Consider the following 19,717-nt stretch of genomic DNA (forward strand, 5'->3'; position numbering starts at 1 on the left):
TCGCGAAAACGGTAAATTACTAGAAATCCAATAGACTCGATATCAGATATGTCTCATGTGCATAAATAGGCAGACATTGCTGCCCTTGAAAGAGATTTACTGATGCTCTATGTATTAAGATAGGCAGTAGACAACTTTATAGAGCATTTATTCTACAACTATTTGGAAGTTTCTAATGGAACTTTGCATGACTTTACCGGTAATCATTGTGAATGTCAAAAAATTTCGAAAAAAGAACTTTCGCCAATTTTCGCAAAAACAACCAAGTCTATAACCTTAGAAATTTGCAATTGTTGAGAGGAACATTGGAATCCAAAAATAGACTTTATGGGCAGCAATCGATCAGAAATTATTAGGGTTATACAACAGAGACATCCACGTCGTTATCGTTTGAGTAGTTTTCGAGATATACGTTTAAACTTATAAAACTTCTTTATGTATTAAGACATGAATATTGCCAGAATTTTTATACAGAGGAGAGGGGCAACACCATTCAAATCACTTTCATGATCACAGAAATTGTTACCGTATAACCAGCCTTTAACGAGGATCATTTCCAGGCGAAAACGTCATTCACCTTAATACAACGTTTCTCGTCTTTGTATGATACACCTGGCTATGTTTCATTAGATTATGCTGAATTTTCATATCTGTATCAGCAACAGATTGATATGATTTCTTCTGGATGATAATATGAAGATTGCCTTGAATGTCCCTTACACATTTTCAAACGACAGGGATCTATCGCCAACATTTTGATTGATGGCAACGTGCACTTCAGAGTAAAGCTAGAAAAGAGAAGTTTGGATAACCTACAAACTGTGTGCAATGTAATCCTGAAATTGGGACCATTATGTTTGCACGATTTTCTACAAATGTAGATGAAGTAACTTGAAAGAAAACCTACAACAATAAGCAAACAGCAAACTACTATGCAATTCTTCATCATAGACAGTAAAGGTAATATGATTGCAAACTCAACTCATCCCATTCAAAATCAATCATTGCAACTCTAAACGAATAACTGAACGCTGAACAAGCAAATGAAAATTTGCATGAGGCTTCTTTCAAGAAAGCAAGAGACAAGTGTTTTGGTGATTTATTAGAAAAGCAATGAAACAAATTTAGAGTCCCATTATTCCAAAACTAGTAGACAGTTCCGGATGGTCCTTTGCATACAATTATCGATAATCAATGCAAATATGTAAGAAGCAAAAAAAGTGGAAATTTTGAAAAAAGAAATTTTTGCTGTTTTTCGCAAAATAAGCAAGTCTATAGCCCATGAAATTTCACAAGTTTCAAAACAAACTTTAGACTCCCAAAATGGACTTTATGAGAATCAGTCTATTAGGCACGATTAAGCAAGTACAATAGACTTATACTCGTCGTTGCTTGTTTCATAATGCTTGAGATATTGCTTTCAGGAAAAAATTCTTCCTGATGTATTGAAAAAAGCAAACCACCAAATTCAGAGGCCATTTATTGCACAACTATTTTGCAGTTTCCGATGAAGCTAAGTATGACACTTTGTACTCCCAGCATTTCCAACGGAATCCATTAGATAATTGTTTTCCTAGTGCACCTGCCCTGTATCATGTTCTCTGATGACGGCCATGAACACAGCCTGTCTCCGCCGCATAACAACATAAGTGATGCAGATTATGGCGACAGTCAATGCAGTTCAAGCATTCAAGAGGGTGGTTTGCAACTAAGTGCCCTCAGCTAATCACGTAATGCTCCGCCAACACATCAAGCACTGATTTTTTCAGGTGCCCAATGAATCCATCTTCTCAGTATGCCATTTCCAGATCCCCATCTGCTACGGCGTTTATTAAATTTCTGAGCGAAATCCCTTTTTCTTTGAAGCCTTCTGCCACAACGAGAAATATCGACTGTCCTGTAGTGTCTTTTTCCATATATCTGGCAAATTGTAACTGTTCGCTTAATTTCTCTTCTTTTACATCTCGAAGGTAAGCTAATAATGAAGATTCATTTTCTGACAGAGTTGTTTCATACAGCTTTAATGAAAAATGTGCAGTCCTGAAAAACCATTGGCCAATTTATCAATCGTGCGTTGTCTCGTATGACTGCTTTAAAGGATTTTCTTGATTATAACAGTTAATATCTTGTGCAACACTGTATACAGAACCTCACTAACAGGCGAGAATTAATTCTCTGCCAACAGTGTGTAGCTTTACGGATTTGGTAAGCAGCAGAAAGATGTTATGAGAGGCTCTTGTTCCATCGCTTTTTTGCTGAGTCGCAGACGAAAACATGATTGATAAAGTTGACCGTACATAAAATTTCGCTCCACGTGATTGAAAATATGACAAATCGTTTTTTGCTTTGCCATGGTAAACTTTTCTCAAGTGCTATAATAATCTTGAAAGCTTCTCATTGCTTGATTGGAAAACAATTTTACACAAATTAGACACATTGGTAACTGCGATTTTCCAGGTGAAAGAATAGAGCTATACTTTACATATTCCAGTTATCATCCTGAAGCGTCCACTCCATGCGATCCATTGTTTATCAGCAGCCAGTTGTCGCTTTTCACCACTCCGAATCCACTTCGGGAATCCCTTCTCTGAAAATTCATATAAATATGTTGTAAAGTTTAATGTATGTCATTCTTTTTTGACTTTTCTGTACCATATGATATTAAACAGATTTGAAATAGTTATTGTCTTCATAACATAGAAAATTCTTTTCGAAATCTTGATATTTGTTTGCTTTTCAGTTAATTGTAGCATCAATTGTGTTTAGCTATCTACCTGTTAGCGGCAGCTGAAGCCTGCTCACATTGCTTAAGTTGTGCAAACAATGCCCACTAAGAAATCAATTGCTTGAGCTTGCTGTTGCAGCCCACGCTGTTCTGCCAAGATAGAATTTTGAGAAATTGCATTCTGCAAATCGACCTAAATGACAAATAAAAACAAATGAAAATATTAAAATGCTATCACCAATAAAAACAAATGCATGCGTAAATTTCACTGCGTGAAGAGCATAAATATTGTATTAATTTTAATTCAAGTTTCATGGGATGTAAGTTTATGCTTATCTATGTATAACTAATAAATATCTGCTAAATGCTACAATTTCTGAAGACCAATTGCACAGAATGCAAGGCCCCGTCTGGCCACACATTTTTTGGTAACATTTCTGGTTCGTGCTTACTGTGCCTTCATCATTTATGTCTGTAAAGATGCTGAACGTGAAATGAAATGTTCAACAAAGCACCTGGCAAAGGTATAAATAATTTGTTAAAGTTAAACTACATTTCTATAAATATGCAGCCACAAATTTTCAGTTAACTGAAAAAGTTACCAAATGCGTGATGAAATTGTTAAAATTAAATAACGCATCAAATGAATACTGATTAAATTGCAACAAGCGACAACCGACTTCAATGGAGTTTGTCAACAGCTTGTTAACACAAATATAAACAAAAAAATGTTGTAAGACGTAACGTTAGTCAAGTGAATAAGCGCATTGCTATGATAAAATGATATTCAGAAAACGCTGATTAGCATATTATTCAAATAACTCTCACCTCAGGAGAATTTCTGAAAATCAGAACACAATAAACCAACATGCGCATTTTGAAGACAAACTTGAATGATAAAATGGTTTCATTTACTGCCAAAAATTTCATACTGAAAGCTCCACTGTGTTATAGCATAAACAATATGCGAACAAAACGTACAAGATAATGTTTCCTGAAATTCTTTAAAGCATTCCAGTATTGCCTATCTTAACATTTACCGCATTAAAATTTGAAATTATTTTAAATTGTGATAGACATACTTTCAATAAACACCACCTACAACAGCACATGGAATTTAAAAGATTTTTAAAATAAATATTTGTTTCCAAAAATGACTTGGATAAATCAGTAACTGTTGGAATAGATGTAGAAAGTTGACCGCATCGTTCATGGTGGCGTCTTTGATGTGATCTTTTCAATAAAAACGCTCTCGAAAAGAATTTTAAAGAGAATAATTGAGAATGCACTAATTAATAGCAGTTTAATAAATATGCATAAAATACAGTTTTATTAATGTTTATAAAGTAATTTTCTATCAATCGACGGTAACGAATATTAGTATCAATTTTGTTAAAAATTCGGTTCGGTTTATTACAACGGAGCGTGAAATAATGCTAAAAATAGTAAATTAATAATTACACCAACAGGAATATTATATTTGATAATAGAGTGTTGAAAATATTCACTCAACAATATTTAGAAACAATAAAAACGGTTTTCCATAAGCCTGAAAATATTGTGCGAGTCGGTTATTCTTCAGAGCATACGGTTAAAATGAATTATTCAGTGGATGATAATTTTACTTTGAAATACTTATCTTGCATTTCAAATTACATTTGAACTTGGAACAATGTTCAAATCACGATTAACATTATTGTTAATCACAGTTATTTGCTATATTGGCAACAATTAAGAAGTTACTTACTGATAAAAACATTCAATGCCAGTATGTACTGCAATGTCAATCATTATTCTCCATTTTCATAGAGTAATATATTGAAAGTTTACCCAAGGGAATATTGAACTAATATTACATGTGTAATATGTCTTGCCAAATTTTCAAAAAGGCGTACAAGCCACAAACATTTTCAAGAATGAAAACTTGCTTAGAATCACATAATAGGACAGATGTTCATTGCATTTTAAATGTCTTGTCCCAGAGACTGTTGTGGCTGAGCTTTTTGATAGGATATGCATTTTGCATTTCTTCACAAGAAACACTTAATTAAGCTAGCGGCTTTTCTAGAAATCAAATCTATAGGTCAACAGAATTGAGATTTTGTTTACTTTTCTTGAAGTTATATTCAATCAGATTCAACGTTACTCAACGTTATTTACCTAATAAGAAGTTCGTACGGAAAACATAACATTAAGCATCTAAGGAATATATCTATGGACTGCTCTCTGGACGCGAAAAGGAGAAAATATGAAGCAATGGCAAAGATAAGAAAGAGAAAATCACAAATTATTGATAAATGTAAATAAGGTAAAAATTAGAATAGTAAAATCATAGCAATTATTCAAAAGTTGTTGTTTTCTGTTATCATTATGAAGCGAGAATGTGAGTATTATAAATTGTAAAGGTTTTCAGTTGAAGCTTTGCGTCCAGTAGTTGAAAGCTAAATAGCCGAAATGTCTATGAAATGCGAAATATTTCATATAAATGAGAATCGAGCAGCGGGATACTAGAAATGATATTAATTTCAGAAAGAAAACAATCTGTAAAACTCAATATATATAGAAGTTAAATTCTATCTACATCGGGCAGCAGGTTGTCCCCGTGCAAATTACCCTACCCAATAATCATGGGGTGGAGGGTTCGAATCTGCTAGCCACATGTAAAACATATGCCTGTAACAGCGCAATTCAGCACGCGCTTTCACAAGCTAATCATCTGCTATAACAAACCAATGCAATAATTGGTTGTTACGGACCTTATGGTCAGCTTCAGCAGTCAGCTGAGCAGTACAGTCCGTTGATCTTGGTCAATACCCAAGATGTGTCGATGGATTTACTGAATCCATTTTTTTATCTATCCGATTATCAGAGATGCCAATAATTGGCTACATCTAATAGCTGGGAATTTTTTCCATTTGCAACCTACCTTTCTTATAATTTCATGACTAACTGTAACATGTTGAATTTCAAAAATCAGTTTGTCTATGATAGTAATATTAGCGTGACTAAATAATTATGTTTAGTTGAATATGAATTATGATGTTTCTAAATTTCATCCGTTATTAAAGTTCATATACACTAACTTTGTTCTATTGAAGTTTCCAAAAGAAATTGCAACGAATTGAATGTGAAGACGTGAAGTACTTTTCATGATTATGTTTATTTTCTGTGCAAAAATGCAATATTATATACTAGATGCAATAGTTATCAATGCAATTGCATTGGATTTATGAATTTATTTTTATTTTTTATTCAACAACGGTTTGCAATCAGAGTAGAAAATTGAAGACATTTTGCAATTAACTGTCGTCTGTACTTTACAATCTTAGGAAGAACATGTTTTTCCGGGTTTTAATTAATGTAAGTAGATAAAGTTAGATCAGCAAAATTTGAGCCTGTTTCGCAAGTATGCTGTCAAGTGTTCAAAAATCCATTTTACATTATCTCCGGCTCAGATTGTTAGAATCAATAAATAAATAATAGAACATGGAATATCATTTGATGAGCGTTGTTGAATTTAAATTTTTCATTTTTATATTTATACATTTGTAGCAGTACATACTGTGCTGAAATTACAGGAGATATCAGTGGTTGATTAAAGACTGACTACTTGGCGTAAAAATGTGTGCTTGAACAGCATAACTTCCGCATGCATGATGCTTTGTTGTTATGAAAAATTTAAAAACAAATAATGACATTATCAGGAAAAGCAAATATCAGGAGAAGCGGTTGAGCTGTGAGCTGAAATTTAGGCTTTTTGCTACTAGTTAAATTTATCCTTGCAATGCACCCTCCATTAATGATTCGATAGTAAAAAAGAAAACTGATCACCTGAATCTGCTCGAAGAATTAATTATTCTGGATGTCGCAAGTTGATAAGCTTTCCGGCTTTTCATTTAGCTATCGAAGCGCTTATAACTTTCTGTGCAACCACTACAAATAATAAAGCAATGCAATTAATAATATTTCAATGCAATTTATATTCCATTTTAAATGTAAAATACTTGCCATAGAAGAAACTTTGATTGAATAATCAATTATAAATTGATTCCAAATGTTGTGTGGATTTTGTTAAGTGTATTTTATTTGTATTTGCTGTCGATTCATATGAAAAGTATACGAGAAATACAAACAACTGACTGCATTGAAAATTGCTTGCTGCTTTCAAACAATTTTCAAAGAACAATTGCTATGAGCTATGAGAAAAACAAAGAGCTATTTTTTGTAACGTAGTGGTATTTTAATTGAAACTGAAATGGACATTTTAAAGTGTGCGTTCTGTTCAAATGCTAAATTATATACAAACAGAAATTTTTTTCAGTATCACTCATTAAATGCTTTTTGTTTCCTGCTTAACGCATTCGTCTGTCTCATAAACTATTTCAATTTATTAAGCAATTAGTAATAATAATAATAATAATAATAATAATAATACATCGGCGCGTACTAAGACAGTATGTAAAAATGTAAAAATTTACATACCGAAAAGAATTCTAAAAAAATTGAACTGCTGAAAGATGTTGAACACAGGAACGCAGATTTGTAAAACGATTATAAAAACTTTCTACAACAGCTTCAATTAATTTAACAATTCCAAAACTAAACCAACAACTAAACCGCACAACAGCTCAACTAGAAATCGTTGAAGAAGTATTTTTTTTCAAAATAGAAACTAAATAAATATTTTTTTTAAAAAGCTAAAGTTCTCTCAGTATATGATAATAATGTAAGCTACAGGTCGCGGTATTGTGGGTTTTCTAAGACAAATCTGAATCTAAGGCCAGCACAAAACAACAACGGCTCGGCGCATACACGCAAAGATGATTCGCTCGATTAGCATACTCATGTGGAAATGTAAACCACTCGCAGCTGGAATCCAAGCGCTGATGGCCACCAAATTCTTCAGCATCACTGTCCAATATCATTTTATATCTAAAAATGATGATTTTCACTGCAGATGCATCGAGAAAGAAATGGAACAAAATTACAACTGCACAACTCCAATCCAATATACAATGGGATATGGAATAAATCACCAGCAAATAAATATAAATATGACAAAATTAATGCTCACTTTCCTGATTTGTTGACGCCAATTTTGTAATCTGTGTAACTTTTGTTGACATGAAAATTGAATACAAACAGCAAGTTGGCACGTTCAAAAGCAATAACCTTGTCCTGGTCGTGTTTCCACGATGTGTAAGCCTTCAAGTAAATAAATAATGACCGATGAGAACGTGCTTCGCGACCAAAATGGACAGTAAGAACTGCACAACAAATTATGAAAAAAAAAGAAACCACTTTCCCACAAATCATCCCAAACACATATTAAACATAATATTATTAACAAAATGCAAAGCAGTCACTGACCGGACCGGCGCTCAGCCAGTGATACTTCTCTTCGGCTAAATTCATCGCTCGATCCCAGTTGTTCAAAAATTTGTATCTCAACAATGGATCGTCCACTAAATTCCACTGACGACGGCAATAATGGTAGCTGCTGTTGTTGCCTTGACGGGGAAAATCCAACCATTCGGGATGGCCGAATTCGTTGCCTGCAATGTGTTCTGCAATTATTATCCTGAAACTGATCAACACGTACTGAAAATATGCAACCCATAAAATTCAGCCACCCTTCGCCACCCAGGCCATGAGTGATTAGACGAATCATTTTGTGCAAAGCAATACCACGGTCGATTGTGGAATTCAAAGGACACAACGTGGACATTTCAGTATACATCTCTGGTAAGCAACAACAAAACAGAAAATTCAAAAATGCAAAAAAGAAAGAAAAAAAATCCCCCTCCCCTTCAACTTCACACCTTTATCCATCAGCCAAAAGGCGATGGTTTTGTCGCCGACCAAAGCTTGGTCGTGCGATTCAGCATAAGCGATATTTTTTTCCCCATATCGACGATTTTCCAGCGTAAACACGAGATCTCCCATGTTCCAATCTTCATCTCGGTAATGTTTCAACAGCTTTATCCACTTGTCCGGTATTGCCATTGCTAGTCTGTAGTCAAATCCTTGACCGCCCTCTTCCACTGGACGACAAAGCGCCGGCATGCCACTGACTTCCTGAAATCACATTGCCGCTCTTGATTTTTATTAATCGATCTACACACAACCCAACCACCGAACACTCCCATACCTCGGCAATGGTAACAACCGACGGATAGAACTTGTGAAGCATATAATTGGCTGTCGTCAAATACAACAACGATTCTGTGTCAACGGACAGTCCAAAATATTCATCATAATGACCAGAAAATCCCGAACCTAAATGAAGCACGATAAACATTTTCCACGCACAAAAACAAAGTAATAACATCCTGAATTCACCTAAACCGTGCGAGTGGTATATCATCGACGTGACACCGTCGAAGCGAAAGCCGTCAAAATGATACTCTTCTATCCACCAGCGCAAATTGGACAACAAAAAACGCAACGTTTCTCGCCTTGAATAATAAAACAAATTAATTGTTTTCTTCTCCAATATGCAAATTATACTCTGAATAATTAAACAGCCGACTGTCCCATACAGTATGATATCCTCGGTAGTTGTCGTGAAAATAGCATCCATTTGTTCCATCCCACTGATTTAGTCCGTCGGCTGTATTCTTCGACGCATGACTGTGTACAATATCCAACAAAACAAAAATACCTAATTCGTGTGCCTTATCGACCAGAAATTTCAAATCACACGGTGTACCGTAGCGGCTGATTTCAAAATAAATCAAATTTTTTAAAAACCAAATTTTCTACACAATCAATCATCATACCTAGAAGCAGCAAAGAAATTTGTAACTTGATAACCAAAGCTAGCGTAGTAAGCATGCTCCATTACCGCCATAACTTGAATTGCATTATAACCTGAACAAATGAAGCGATGAAATACGCTGCGAATTGCAAAAATGCTGTTTTTGAAAAACATGCATATATACCTTGCTTTACTATTCTAGGTATGATGTTGTTTGTAAAATACACATAACTAGCTACTTTTCCTTCTGGAGAAGAAATTCCAATATGGCATTCGTAAATGCGAAGTGCTACTGGTTTTTCAGGCTTGTTATAGAGAAACTTGTACTTTTGCGGTGGATTATAAAACACATGATGATAAACAATAGAATCCGAAGGGCAGCAGACGTAGGTTGCCCAGGGCGAAATTTTGTCACAAAATCCACCATCCTTGGCAACCATTATCTTCATTAAAATAAATCAACATTAATATAATGCACAAACTGTCCAAAAACAATTCATTCACTTTCAAAACTGATTTGTGTGGAATAGGGCATGAACCATCCGCATTTGGCGGAATGTACAATTCCCATTTTCCAAAATCCTTACGATCGTAAGGATGCGCAGTACGATCCCAATTGTCTAAAAAACAAATTTTACTTCAAATAAAAAATTAAATTTATACAAATCAACTTACTGAAGTCACCAATCAGAAAAAGACCGTCCGCTCCGGGAGCCCATTCCTGACAGAATACTCCATTTTCGGGTGTCACAACAACACCAAATTTTTCATAGCCTCGCGAAAACTTATCCAAACCGCCTTCTTCTTTGTTAATTTGCATGACCAGTCGCTTGAATTCGCCATATCTGCAAACAGCAAAAATTCACACACGCGCACAATGCAAAACATTTCACTTTATAAAATAGTGTGGAAATTATATTTTAGTTTAGGGAAAAATAATTTATGCCACTCCATAATCAAGTAACAATGACAATTTGTCATAATGCTCGCAATAAACGCCGCTTAATACCAATTAAACTACTACTTATTATCTTCTAAGCAAAAAGCATCATATTAACAACAATGCACTGCAAAAATATATACATGTAAACACTTGTAACATAAATGCTCAACAATAATCGAATTCAATAAAAGATACTAAATTAAATTTAAATTATTCAATTTAAAAACTGACAACAATTCATTTTAAATCCCAAATCTTCTACTAAACAAACATGCATTTTTTAAAATTAAATTATAAGCTATTTTTCATTTCATTTTAGATTTTGTTCGTATCATAATCTCGAGCAGCGGCATTAATGAAAATTTTAGCAAGAATATAGCATTAATGTGCATGCACGAAAGAAAATTTGTCACCTGCGGCAAATTTCATTCTCATAGTTTTTCAAATAACCGTCAAGTTGCAGCAAATTATTGAGGAACGGAGGGCGATCACTCATGATCTAAAGTTTGTTTTCACGTAGCAGTTATTATACGCGTTACAATCAAACATTTAAGAATAAAAAAAACAATGATCGAACATATTCAACAGAAATTGAAAACGTAATGAGAATAATATAAATCATAAGTGGAAAATATTATAACATACTTGGCACGCACACATTTATATGTGCATAAAATAAATTACAAACGAGTATAAAACTAAAGCTTCGAATGCAAACTGCACAAAGTAAGCAACCTCAGGAACGACAATTCAGTAAATCAACAAAGTTGCTTTTATTAGCATTTATTCTTACAGTATAACAAAACACAGGTACGATGATTTTGTTTTGAAAAACAAATCCAACCACAAAATCTGTTTTAATATATAAATTGATACAATTTTTCAAAAAATAATAATTTTAATTTCAAGTTTAATTAAATATAATATTTCAAAAAACTTTCTGTCAATTGAACAATTCAAATAATGAAGGTGTTCAATGAATATAGATGCACAAGGCCACCGTGCGGCAACATGCAGATAATCTTGGCAATCAGACAGATGTTGTTAAACTGATCTAGTGATTTGTGTTTCATTATTTAGTTTTGCTACTTTATTGCTCTTTTTGAACGTTTGTGCTTGGAATATTTTTATTCATTTACGCTGCTATTGAGAGTTTTCTTGTTCAAGTTGTCGGTCGTTCTTCACGTTGTTTGCTGTTTATCGTCTGTCTAACGTCGTGCTTACATGATACAATTTTATAATTTTTAATTTAGTTTATTTACATAGCACATTTTTTTTCTCTAGTCAAGTCAAATATTTGTATATTTTCATATTCTATTAACATTTCAAAATATGTTTTTGTTGTTTTCTTTTTTGGATTAACAAAATGAAGTTGAAATATATAGCTGAAACAGCGCGCCAAGTTGAACCAGAACGAAATTATTTTATAATTATGATTTTATTGCAATCAGATATGATCCATATTATAATATAAATTTTTAAAACAGATAGATAGTTGAACAAACAATAACAAAATGTAGATAGCGTCGTTTAACAGTTATAGTTAAGAATAAATGTTATGGATATGTTATAGCACATGCGGCCATCGTTATCGAGTTATGACAATGTCGATGTTTTCCACCTCGCTCAAACCACGCAAACATCCGCAGTATTCTGGAATTTTGCCAATTTCCGCGAAGATTGCATTGAAACCCTGAAAAACAAGTGAGAAAATGGAATAAGTGAAGCAAAGAAGAACAACACTGGTTGATTCAATTTGCAAATGTGACAATTACTTCGCACAAGGAAGAGAAAGCGTCTCCGATACTCGAAAACACAGATCCCATCACGACAGAACCACTCGTCAGTACGCAAAAGAACAAACTGAAATGCTTTTAATTTCAGCAGTCCTTAATAACAAGCACGAAATGGTTATTGTTTAAAGTCTTTTAAAGTTTAAGTTTAGTTTAAACTTTAAGTTCAAAGTGATAAATGTCCACTTTTTAATGTAGATCAATTGCAATGATGTTTTCGATTGAATTTTTATTTTAAAAAAATTTCCTGTAATACAGCGGAGATTGTGTCGCAATTTTTATAAAAATGTGGGTAAATACGGAGTAAAAAAGACACAGTGATAATTCCCAAAACTGATAAATGATTGTGCGAATAAAAATGAGAAGAAGAATATATAATATTAGATTACTTTTTTGAATGATCATTGAAATTTTCGTTTTCCCTTTTCACCAAATTACACTTCGTAAGCGGTGTAAACTGCCGCATATGCTGGATACGGCGGTGGGCGATAAGTTGTGGTAAATGCGCTGTGATAGGGTTGCGCAACGGTAGTAAGTTCACAGGCGGTTGGTCTTCTGGGTTTACTGTAAACTGGCGTTGACGGTGACGTGAACGGTGCGATGGGGTAAAAAAATCGACTAGTATCCGGTAAGAAAAGTGACTTTGGTCTGGGTCTGGCGGCGGTGTGGCGTCTTCGGGGTGTCACTGCTGCTGCTGCTGCAGTTGTAGTTGCAGTTGTCGCTGATAATAGCAGTGGTATCGGTAGTGGTTGTGGTGGTTGTAGTGGTAGTGTTGGTGGTAATGGCAGTGGTTGTGGTGGTGGTGGTGGTGGTGGTGGTGTACTGTCGCAGCCACTGCTGTCGGTACAGTGGCAGTGGTAGCAGAGTTGGCGTCGACCGGCGTCTGGCCAATCGTCGACCATGGTCGGTCGTTCGACGACGAGACGAGATGACCAAGACCTGTCGCCGTCGCCGTTGCGCGTCGGTGCGGCTCGGATACAGTCGTACAACGCTTGCAATTCGTGTTCGTCTTGGTCGACGGTAGCAGCCGACCACGACCCGGACCCCGACCTGGATCCGGACCGGGATCGGGACCGGCACCACGACCCGCCTCCTGACGAGTTCTCGTCCGCATCGTTGATGTGGAAAGCGGACGTGCGGGCAGTCAACTGATCCGGCTGGTGGAGCAGCGAAAGACGGTTCGAAAACGACGGCGCCAATTTGGCGCAATAAGCGCAGAGTTGTCTGAATTCTGGGTGCACGACCATCTGAGGATAGTTGACCGCTGGCGCGAGTTTGAGGTGCGCGTTCAGCGGTATGGACAGCAGTTGACCTTCGCTCTTCTGCAGACAGTAGGCGAGCAGAAATTGTTCCTCGTAGACGGACCTCAGGCGGATGATCGGCTCGGCATTGCCGGCCAGTTTGGCTACCTCGGCCGGACAGTGGCCGTGGACCAGGCGCACGGTGAGCGGCAGTCGTTTGGAAGCCAAACTGGCGGCCGTATGCACGCCTCCGACGCTTTCCGCCTTGGCCAAGGCGCTGAACCGTCCCTTGTGGTGGGCTTTGAAGAACAAACTGCGGCCGGCTTCGTCGAAGCAGCGCAGGAACCAGACGCGCTTCAGCCGGAACTGACCGACCACGGTCAGCACTTCACCGGCCAGCACGGCCCTGCTTCGTCGCAGGGTTTTCAGTTCGCCATCCGCGTCCGGCAGGTAGGCTTTGCATCGTTGTCTGACCAGACATTGGTCGACCGCCGTGTGGGCCGCTAGCTCGCCGACGGTCTCGAAACACGGCGGCCGATGACCATCTTCGGACAATATTTCGAAATAGCCGCCGTACTCGAGCGGTATGGCCACGCTGGCGGCGGACAGAGCCGAACGCTTGCCGTCCTTGATTTTGACCAGCGTGCCGAGCAGCTTGCGTGACCGCTGCTTCGCGTAGGCCAACAAGTACGGCTTCAGGGTCGGATTGGACACGTTCGGCAGGCCGACGCCCAAGTGCTGGCCCTTGGTAACCAGGGCGACGTGCGGCAGCGGGTAGCGGTCGACGAATTCGTTCAAAAACGGCGCGTTCTCGACGTCCCACTTGACTGTGGTCAACAATGGCGTCTCGGCGGTCACTCTCATCGTCCGAGACTGACAATGAAACACAAGCGAATCAGTGAATCACAGAAAAAAACCCAACCAGCTAACTTGTCGAAAATCGCACCGGAAGTTGGTCTTTTCTCAACGCGTCCAGAGTCTGGTGATGGAAATTTTCTTTTTTTCCCAGCGTCGTCCGTCGACTCCCACTTCGACAATGCGCGCGCGAGCCGGGAAACTGACGGCCGGTCAGCTCTGAAGCGAACTGATTGGTCGACCAGGCCTGGCGGCTGCGTCTGTCGTCCGTTGTCGACCGGTCCTGTCGTCAGCAAAACCTGTTCTCTGATTGGCTGCTCGTTTCGGTTGGCCGACGGTCGACCGCCTGATCGACCGACCAACCAACTGTCTGAACGTTGTCGCTTTACACTGGACCCTCGAAAATCCAAATCCACCGAATCCCCATCTCCTCAAGCGGTACTCAACACATCTCAATAGCGTTATTTACAATATAAAACATTTTTTCAATTTACATCCTTCTATACTAATACTGGTGATGACTAAACGTGAAAAAATTAAAACTAGTAAAATAACACAATCAATACACAAATTAATCAAACACGTGGCAGCATCTTTTAAGTTTTGTTTTAACGCAACGAATGGGCAAGTGGGAAATTTTCGAAATTAGAATTCTTCAAATTGATCCCAATTCGTAATGAATGCAAATTTCAACGTACAATTATTTGAATTTGCTCATCTTTAAGAAACCAGTTTCACACGTTAACTATTGAACGTTATTTTTTTTTCTTCTTCTTCTGCTAGATTATCAATGGGAAAAAAATTTGAATAATTCTAATTTCTGCAATGAAGAAAGAGAAAAGAAAAGCACCAATATAATAATAGTCAAGAGATATTTTAAAAATTGTAAATAGTCTAGTTATTTATTTTGGCAAATTGAAATGAAATATTTACCCTGCAATGAAGACAAGAGAATTGTAAAATTTATCAGAACAGAACAAACAGCGTGCTGCTATATGATATAATTAAAACGCGCTATTTACCATCGTATGCGGATCCAGTTTGTCTGAAGATCCAATTTTTACAATTTTTCCCAACAGCGACATCAATATCCGAAATGAATAAGCAAATTTTTTTTGGAAAAAGAAACAAATGAAATTTGAATATTATTTGATTAACCTTTTCTTATCGATTGGCACGCTTTGATTTCTTTATCAAAAAAAAAATTTGAAAGCCCAAGAAAATGAAAATAATTTCCTGATTAATCAATAATATTCTTTGTTTTTAATCAAGGTCATTTGAGCAAATTGAAAAAGGTGAAAATTTCAAAAATTGAACACACACACACACACAAATAGCAGAAATTATTTCCTGCTTACGTGTACATCGATGATAAACATTAAAACGTCGAACATTTATTAGCATAAATAAAAACAATGATACTAATTGAAAAAGAGAAGAAGGAATTGAAAAGTTGGTTTTTTTAAGCGACTTTTTTTGGAAATTATTTATGAAGAAAAGAATTTGAAATGACGGAAAAGTGAAATGCGTTTCATTTTAGCCCAGTTTGAAAAACACCGTTGAGAAATTGTTTTCGACGTTCCGCTCCATTTTATTATAATCAATACACTTTAACTGTGTGTGCGTGTGCTGTAGAAGCTTGACTCTGTTTGAAAAGTGTGTTCAACTTTTGTTTATGCATTCAAATTCCAATTTGCTGAACAATTTGCATTTTTCGTGTTTTCCAAATGAACAAACATCTTTCACAAAACTGTGTACATCGAAATGAAAATTATTAGAATAGCAAATATGATTAATATTTGATGATCGTGTTGCATTTTATCTTGTGCAAACCGAGATTATAAATTAGCATGATTTCATAAATGATAATGATACTTTTGCTTTTCGAAAAAAGTCAAGTATTGTTAATGATTTTTGAGTGGATAAAAATAAGTAAACAATGTAAAGCATGTATGTCTTTCTGATGAAATTGATTTTTGCACTGAATTGAATTGAATTTTGAATTGAATTACTGACAACAGTAAATGGAAAAGAAAAACTGGACGTTTCGCAAATTTTGGAAGATGAAAAAATACTTTGCCAAGAGAATCGACCGATTGAAAGTAAACGGGGTTAAAAGCCTGAAAATGCTGTCAGCTTTCAGTCGATTAATTCGTTTTTCAATGGCCAATTTCCAAAAATGGCGGTCGACTTTTTGAGCCCGCAGTGAAATAAATTCACATCGAACAGTAGAATTGAATAAAAGCTGCAAAAGTGAAGCATCCGCATCGGGCCCACTCCCGAGGGACAAAATCCCAACCAAGCAGCCCAGCAAAGCTTCTGTGCTACTCCTACTTAGGTGAGGGGTTTTTTTCTCTGCTGGCTTCAACAATAAAGAACAAAAATAAACTAGTTGATGAACAATCAATCTTGCTCTCAATGGGTTTGCATTTTTCATTTGACCATTTGCCGTTGTACTTGTTGCACGTGAGACGGACAATCTTTGAATCATCCGTTTGACGTTCATGTTCCATTTTTGCGCTTTGTGGAAAATTATAATTTCGTCATTTTGCTGGTCGAACAGTATACGCCGTCCACGTAAACCCGCCAATTTGGCACGTACAAATTGTCACCGACATTTTAAAATTTTCGACAATTAATTTTGTTTGAACGATGGTGAAAATTTTTTCCCATTATTCGAACCGAACAAATTCGAATGTTCCAAATATTTCCCATTAGTCATCAACGTTGAAATTTGAAGCAGAAAACCATTATTGTAGATATATATATATATATATTTTTTTTGAAGCTGTTTGGCATAGAAGAGGAAATAAAAGCGATCAAGTGAGAGAAAAAACAAAGATGAACACCGACTGAAATGATGCATACGCATAATGCGTAGAAATTACAAAAATAATGGATCAAAACAAGTAGATAATACATTTTCCAACTTTGAATAATTTCAATTGAATTTCTTTTGGTTTAGTTGTTTGAATAAATTATCCGATCAACTGCGCTTACAAGAAAAGCTTATTATATTTGGTAGTGCTTATTATTTATCTATCTTTTCGGATTCAAATTTCACAATTCAAAATTCATAAAATCTGCATTAGGAAAATTTGTAAAATATTCCCTTTTGTAAATTGTACAATTTTATCAGAATAGCAAAAATGAACTGTGAAACTGGCCACAGACAAAGGAAAACATTGAATTTGAACGTGAAAATCTGGTCCAAGCCGGCAAGCAGTAGTACAACGGACCAGAAGCATCAGTGCGCAACAACCAGCACGGCAATATTCATTTCATGAACAGAGCTTACATATAATTCCGCTAAGTGGAAGCAATCTTCGTGCTGCTTGGGCAAAAAAATAATCTCACCCAAACGTTGACATCATTTTTGAAGGTTTCAAAAAGAAAAAAAACAACCTGCTACTTCACGTTCTTGACCTTCTTTTTTCTATACTGTATTTCTTGGATCAAAAAATTGAAAATGTCTTATTCATTCTATTATTTTCCCTTGTTGAAGAACAAATTTCTTTTCATTTTCTTTTAGTTTAAATTTTCACGAAGCAAAGTCAATTTCATGAAAACAAACAAAAACTTATGCAAAATTCGCTCCACTGCCCCTCACTGCAAAACAACAACATCTCAAATTTATCCAATGAAATAAATATTCCCCTTTTATGTTCAAATTCAAAAAAAACCAACTCGGATTCTTGCACTTTATCAAACAACAATTTCTGTACTAGCAATTTATTCAATAATCATCATGCTTTTTTTCTCATGATTACAAGCCATAGTATTATAATGTTATTCATTTTTACCCATGGAATTATTTTAAATATTTTTTATTGAAGCGGATATTTTTGTTGACAATTACTGGACAACGATACTGAATTATTACATCAAACAACAACAACAATATAAATGCAATTTTTATAAAAATTAATTACAACATAGCAATTTTTATAAAAATTAATTACAACATAGCAATTTTATACCATAACAATAAGGACAAATTTGAATAACAAATTTTGAACAAACAAACGTTAAACAGAAAATTCTAAATTTTAACATTATTCTTCTCTCATAGTTCAAAAATCACCATTTCATATATACAAGTTTGGGTGGAATTTTGGATCACTGCAATAATTCATGAATCAATAACTGTTTAAAATTTAAATAATCAATAATGATTAATAAAAACTAGTTCCCCGTTGAGCAAATTCTTATTATTAAATGTTGATTCTACATTTGATATTTGAACAGCCGGTAAATGCTGAATTTATGAGAAAAATTCATTTTTCAACAGATGACAAAAGATTAATATTACAACTAATTTACACAAAGCTGTCGACCTTTTGTTCCAAATTGACAAATTCACCATGACAAATGGTGACTCATCATTATCATCATCATCATCGCTGTAAACGGTAAACGCAACAGTAATAATTTAATTTTCAATTGAAAAAATAAAAAACATAATCTAAATTATGATTAATAATTTACCTCCATAAATTGCACAAAGAAAATTATATTCATTCATTTTGACAATAAAAATGTCACTAGATTATTAGTCAATGACAGTGCTATGCTCTGATTTGAATGGGTGAGCAAACATTTTTCCAGTATGCATGATCTACGCCAGTAGTCTGCAAACGGCATTTCTATTGTGATTCAAACCATCTGTTAAATTTACATTATTGAAATCGAATACTTCGCCTTAAAATTGATTCTATTACTTTAATATGCTCTATTTAAGAAAAAGTAGCAATAATAAATGTTTCTCATAAATATTAATCCGTTCATAAAACGGACACGGATAAATGACTAATCACCAAAATGTGAAATATTTCCACTGATCATCAATTTATCTAAACAGCGGACAATCACAGTGCTGGGCACATTTTGATTGACAAACTGCATTTATAATGGGTTGACCGTTTTTAGTGCGGACACAGACAAAAGTAGGGAAAACAGTAAAAGGTGCCCTGCCATTGTTAAGTCGGCTGTTTACTGTACAAAGCAAGGACAGAAAACAGCGCATCTGTCAACCTCCTCACTGCCAGCTAAACGAAGGCCTGTTTACGTTGCAATCGGCCGGTGCCATGTGGCAATAAGAACGATAAACAGCGGAATTAAAGATGATTATTAAACACAGTTCATTGTATGTACCAACCAGACGATAAATTTCCATTTTCAACAACACCAGTACTAGGAGAATTAATAGACTAACCGAATAGCATATACCAGAAACTTAGCGACTTACGACAGCAGATGCGCGTTCTTTCTTCATTCAGGAGTTCTCTCTTTCGTCGACTGTTCAACAGCTCATATTCTATTCAAACTGGTTAACTTTCTGGAACAGAGACAAAACACCTCATTATCACCAACTGAAGAAATTCACTCCAAGACCATGAC

General features: G+C 35.7%; 4 protein-coding genes across 4 annotated transcripts; 2 read left to right on the forward strand and 2 right to left on the reverse strand.

Annotated features, from left to right (window-relative positions):
- Positions 1–1,790: 1,790 nt before the first annotated feature.
- Tsp_10648 (conserved hypothetical protein) lies at positions 1,791–2,655 on the reverse strand. The gene is made up of 5 exons (XM_003372329.1): positions 2,643–2,655; positions 2,478–2,587; positions 2,159–2,372; positions 2,050–2,090; positions 1,791–2,018 (listed from the first exon to the last, which is right to left on the reverse strand). Exons 1-5 carry the CDS (start codon positions 2,653–2,655, stop codon positions 1,791–1,793), a joined length of 606 nt encoding a protein of 201 aa, XP_003372377.1.
- A 4,827-nt stretch (positions 2,656–7,482) lies between these two features.
- Tsp_10647 (1,4-alpha-glucan-branching enzyme) lies at positions 7,483–10,924 on the reverse strand. The gene is made up of 11 exons (XM_003372330.1): positions 10,842–10,924; positions 10,161–10,330; positions 9,990–10,105; positions 9,670–9,928; positions 9,508–9,598; positions 9,268–9,445; positions 8,877–9,236; positions 8,548–8,803; positions 8,096–8,292; positions 7,800–7,930; positions 7,483–7,657 (listed from the first exon to the last, which is right to left on the reverse strand). The coding sequence occupies exons 1-11, from the start codon at positions 10,922–10,924 to the stop codon at positions 7,483–7,485; spliced, it is 2,016 nt and encodes a 671-aa protein (XP_003372378.1).
- Positions 10,925–11,414: 490 nt separating this feature from the next.
- Tsp_10646 (conserved hypothetical protein) lies at positions 11,415–12,542 on the forward strand. Its single transcript, XM_003372331.1, has 4 exons — positions 11,415–11,468; positions 12,002–12,132; positions 12,156–12,270; positions 12,480–12,542. Exons 1-4 carry the CDS (start codon positions 11,415–11,417, stop codon positions 12,540–12,542), a joined length of 363 nt encoding a protein of 120 aa, XP_003372379.1.
- Positions 12,543–13,121: 579 nt separating this feature from the next.
- Tsp_10645 (conserved hypothetical protein) lies at positions 13,122–14,776 on the forward strand. Its single transcript, XM_003372332.1, is given in 4 exon segments — positions 13,122–13,336; positions 13,351–13,883; positions 13,940–14,086; positions 14,142–14,776. The coding sequence occupies 4 exon segments, from the start codon at positions 13,122–13,124 to the stop codon at positions 14,774–14,776; spliced, it is 1,530 nt and encodes a 509-aa protein (XP_003372380.1).
- The last annotated feature ends 4,941 nt before the right edge of the window (positions 14,777–19,717 follow it).

The sequence above is a fragment of the Trichinella spiralis genome (genome assembly GCF_000181795.1).
Source record: "Trichinella spiralis strain ISS 195 chromosome Unknown Scfld9, whole genome shotgun sequence".
Taxonomy (NCBI): Eukaryota; Metazoa; Nematoda; class Enoplea; order Trichinellida; family Trichinellidae; genus Trichinella; species Trichinella spiralis.